This window comes from Austrofundulus limnaeus, unplaced genomic scaffold, assembly GCF_001266775.1.
Source record: "Austrofundulus limnaeus strain Quisiro unplaced genomic scaffold, Austrofundulus_limnaeus-1.0 Scaffold872, whole genome shotgun sequence".
NCBI classification, from domain to species: domain Eukaryota; kingdom Metazoa; phylum Chordata; class Actinopteri; order Cyprinodontiformes; family Rivulidae; genus Austrofundulus; species Austrofundulus limnaeus.
This window is the reverse complement of record NW_013953274.1, coordinates 40,152-44,246: the sequence shown is the minus strand read 5'-3', so window position 1 is coordinate 44,246 and position 4,095 is coordinate 40,152. Positions and strand designations below refer to the sequence as shown.

The window sequence follows — 4,095 nt, the reverse complement described above, 5'->3', positions numbered from 1 at the left end:
GGTGTAGTGTGCTACTGACAGTAGTCTTTGTTACATTAGTCCCAGCCTCCTGGTGGTGTAGTGTGTTACAGATGGTAGTATTTGTTACATTAGTCCCAGCCTCCTGGTGGTGTAGTGTGTTACAGATGGTAGTATTTGTTACATTAGTCCCAGCCTCCTGGTGGTGTAGTGTGTTACAGATGGTAGTATTTGTTACATTAGTCCCAGCCTCCTGGTGGTGTAGTGTGTTACAGATGGTAGTATTTGTTACATTAGTCCCAGCCTCCTGGTGGTGTAGTGTGTTACTGATGGTAGTATTTGTTATGTTAGTCCCAGCCTCCTGGTGGTGTAGTGTGTTACTGATGGTAGTATTTGTTATGTTAGTCCCAGTCTCCTGGTGGTGTAGTGTGTTACTGATGGTAGTATTTGTTATGTTAGTCCCAGTCTCCTGGTGGTGTAGTGTGTTAATGATAGTAGTATTTGTTAGGTTAGTCCCAGTCTCCTGGTGGTGTAGTGTGTTACTGACAGTAGTCTTTGTTAGGTTAGTCCCAGTCTTCTGCAGGTCATTCACCTGGTCCCCTGTGTGGTTTTGGGATTTTTCTTCACTGTTTTTTTGATCATTTTCACCCCACTGTGTGAGATCTTGTGTGGAGCCCCTGATTGAGGGAGATTATCAGTGGTCTTTTAGGTCTTTCATTTTTAAATTATTGCTCCCACAGTAGATTTCTTCACACCAAGCTGCTTTCTTACTGCAGATACAGTCTTCCAGCCTGGTGCAGGTCTACAGTTTTTTTCTGGTGTCCTTACACAGCTCTTTGGTCTTCCCTATTTGGAGTGTGGCTGTTTGAGGTTGCAACAGGTGTTTTTATACCGACAACAAGTTCGAACAGGTGCCATTACTACAGGCAGTGAGTGGAGGACAGAGGATCCTCTTAAAGAAGAAGTTACAGATCTGTGAGATACAGAAATCTTGATTGTTATTGACCAAATACTTATTTTCCACCATAATTTCCAAATAAACTCTTACAAACTTCAGACAATGTGATTTTCTAGATCATTTTGTCTCTCATAGTTGAGGTCTAATTATGATGTCAATTACAGACCTCTCATCTTTTTATATGTGAGAACTTGAACACTTGGTGGATGACTAAATATCTTTTTCCCCAATTATATAAATCTTCAGAAATAATTGTTGTGAGTCAGCCCTGTTTGTATGTTAGCAAAGTATCTTAYAMACCACAGAATGGATTTKACCAAAACCTTTAAAAATTAGTCATTGTCTACAACTGATGGTTTGATGTTAAATTGATGCTCACCTTGAAAACTTTTAACCACTTAGGGTCATCACCTGTTCCATCTCAGATATTTAGAAGTCTTGGATARCAGGCTTTAGTGTAAGATTTTAAATGATCAGATTTATTCCAGCTAAATGCTTTATCGTTTTGTTTCTCTTAAGGTCCCATTACACCACAAGGTTCTGGTTTCCTCGCTCTACAGTCAGTGGCAGGAACAAAAGTAAGCTGGAGTCACTTGAGAYAACAAATTGTTTACCAGTGAATCACAAATATACAGATAATGTCACACAATTCCGAAAAGATTTTGTTCATGTGTTAGCTGTTACTTTTAGTACATCAAAATATTTTGCTTTAAAGTTTACATACACATTGTTCTGCTGTCTTTGCAGGCAAATTTCCGCATCGCAGCCACAGGAGTCGTCCTGGATTTGGATAAATCAGTGACAATCGTGAAGAAGCTCAAACTGATTGGCTATCCTTACAAGATCTTTAAGAACACTTGCTTTGTTAAGGTTTGAAGATTCTGTTATCTGATATTTTTTATTCATTAGTCATTAGTGAACATAGACATGAAACTTTGATTACTAAAAAATAAGTCAAAGCGGATATAAGTATGATATGAATAATTCAGATTAGAAAGAGTTTATAATATAAGCTCCTTCTAACANTTTCTCATGTTGTCTTTAGCCTCACTGTTTATCAGTCAGACACCAAACACTGTCTTCCAACACATTGTGTGTATTTATAATTTTTTTTATTGCTGATACAAGAACCAAATATTTCAGTTGTTTAAAATAATCTGTTCCCCCTCTGTAACATGGGAACAAAATAATTTACCTCCAAGTCTTTGTGTTAATTCCTCTCATCATAAACAACAAATCCTGAAGATTTGGGAACATTTACTCTTTATTGGCCAAATTTACCTGGATAGAACTAAATATTATTTAGGCCTGTAAGCTACAGTTTGCACTGTTTCAGTTAAAGAAAACCAGTTGTCTCACCACATCTTTGATTCTGTAGACTCTAGGTCTCTGTCCAATCAGATCAGGTATTGTGTAGTTGCTGCTTTTAATCAGTTTTCAGTTCAGTTAATTCAATACAAGTCTATGGAACAGTCACAAAATGTCACCAAAATCACTGTGTCCTTCTAAAATCGTTCAGGAAATCGAATCKTATTGTTCGCTGAATATTGTGATATATTTATCGTATCGTGAGCAGAATATCATATCGTATCGTGAGATTATATTGCTACAGCCCTAGAGTTGAGCCTGTGACTTTGTGGTGTTCACGGGTAAAGATGAATCCATTCAAGCAGTCAACAATACAACCATGACTGATGGTGTCTCTGAAAGCAAATTTAAAAAGCCCATGAAGTAACACAAAAAGTAGGGTAGACATTACAAATCTTTAAGCCCTAGTTGTAGAGTTACTCAGAACAAAAATGTAGAACAAATGTTCAGAAGAGCCATTGGAACATTGCACAAACGGTTTAAAATTTGTGTGTACTGTCAGATGCGACTGAAGAAACACAGGTGGTATGACCGTATCCTGAAGACAAGAGACCCACTCATCTTCTCCTTGGGCTGGAGACGTTTCCAGACCATCCCTCTCTACCACATTGAGGATCACAACGGTCGCCACCGCCTGCTTAAATACACACCACAGCACATGCACTGTGGAGCCTCCATTTGGGGTGAGGAACATGAAATGCTTTTCAGCTGTTCACTAACTTTACTAACATTTTGGTCTTAAAATGTTTATGAAATTAAATTTGACCCACTGGAYAGATTTTAATYAAMCTTGCAGAAAGTATTCATTGTGTGWGCATCTAAAGCAGATTAACTTTTGGAGTTTTCCCAGTTCAAGATGGCTGCCACCTAATCTTAGAAACCAAAGATGACTATTATTAAGTCAGTTTTACACACACTGCTAGAATTAGGCCGGATGTAGCTGTAAGTCTTTCACAACACAAACTCAGTATTATTTACTGGCTAGGCCACTCCAGGACCTGGAAATGCTTCTTATGAAGCCAGTCCTTCGTTACCCTGGTGGTGTGATTGGGATCATCATCATGCTGAAAGACCCATCATGTTTCATCTTCAATGATTGCTGATGGAAGTTTTGCTCTCAAAATCTCACCATACATGGCCCCACTCATTCTTTCATGGACACAGATCAGTCGTCCTGGTCCCTTTGCAGAGAAACAGTGCCAAAACATGATGTTGCCACCCCCATGCTTCACAGTAGGTATGGTGTTCTTAAGATGCAACTCAGCATTCACTCTCCTCCAAACACGATGAGTTCTGTTTCTACCAAACGGTTCTACTTTGGTTTCATCTGACCATAAGACTTTCTACCAGTACTCCTCTGGAACATCCAAATGCTCTCCTAACAAACTTCAGACGGGCCTGGATATGTACTGGCTTAAACAGAGGAACACGTCTGGCCCTGCAGGATCTGAGTCCCGGGTGGTGTAGTGTGTTACTGACAGTAGTCTTTGTTACATTAGTCCCAGTCTCCTGGTGGTGTAGTGTGTTACTGATGGTAGTCTTTGTTAGGTTAGTCCCAACCTCCTGGTGGTGTAGTGTGTTACTGACAGTAGTCTTTGTTACATTAGTCCCAGTCTCCTGGTGGTGTAGTGTGTTACTGATGGTAGTCTTTGTTAGGTTAGTCCCAACCTCCTGGTGGTGTAGTGTGTTACTGACAGTAGTCTTTGTTACATTAGTCCCAGCCTGCTGGTGGTGTAGTGTGTTACTGACAGTAGTCTTTGTTACATTAGTCCCAGCCTGCTGGTGGTGTAGTGTGTTACTGACAGTAGTCT

General features: G+C 39.7%; 1 protein-coding gene across 1 annotated transcript in view; it reads left to right on the top strand.

Annotated features, from left to right (window-relative positions):
• bms1 (BMS1 ribosome biogenesis factor) overlaps positions 1–4,095 on the top strand; it is a gene marked incomplete at its 3' end in the record, with an annotated part of 44,359 nt that overhangs the window by 29,820 nt on the left and 10,444 nt on the right. Inside the window, 1 exon segment of the mRNA XM_014029232.1 lies at positions 2,787–2,967. Within this exon segment, the coding sequence (XP_013884686.1) occupies positions 2,787–2,967 (181 nt within the window).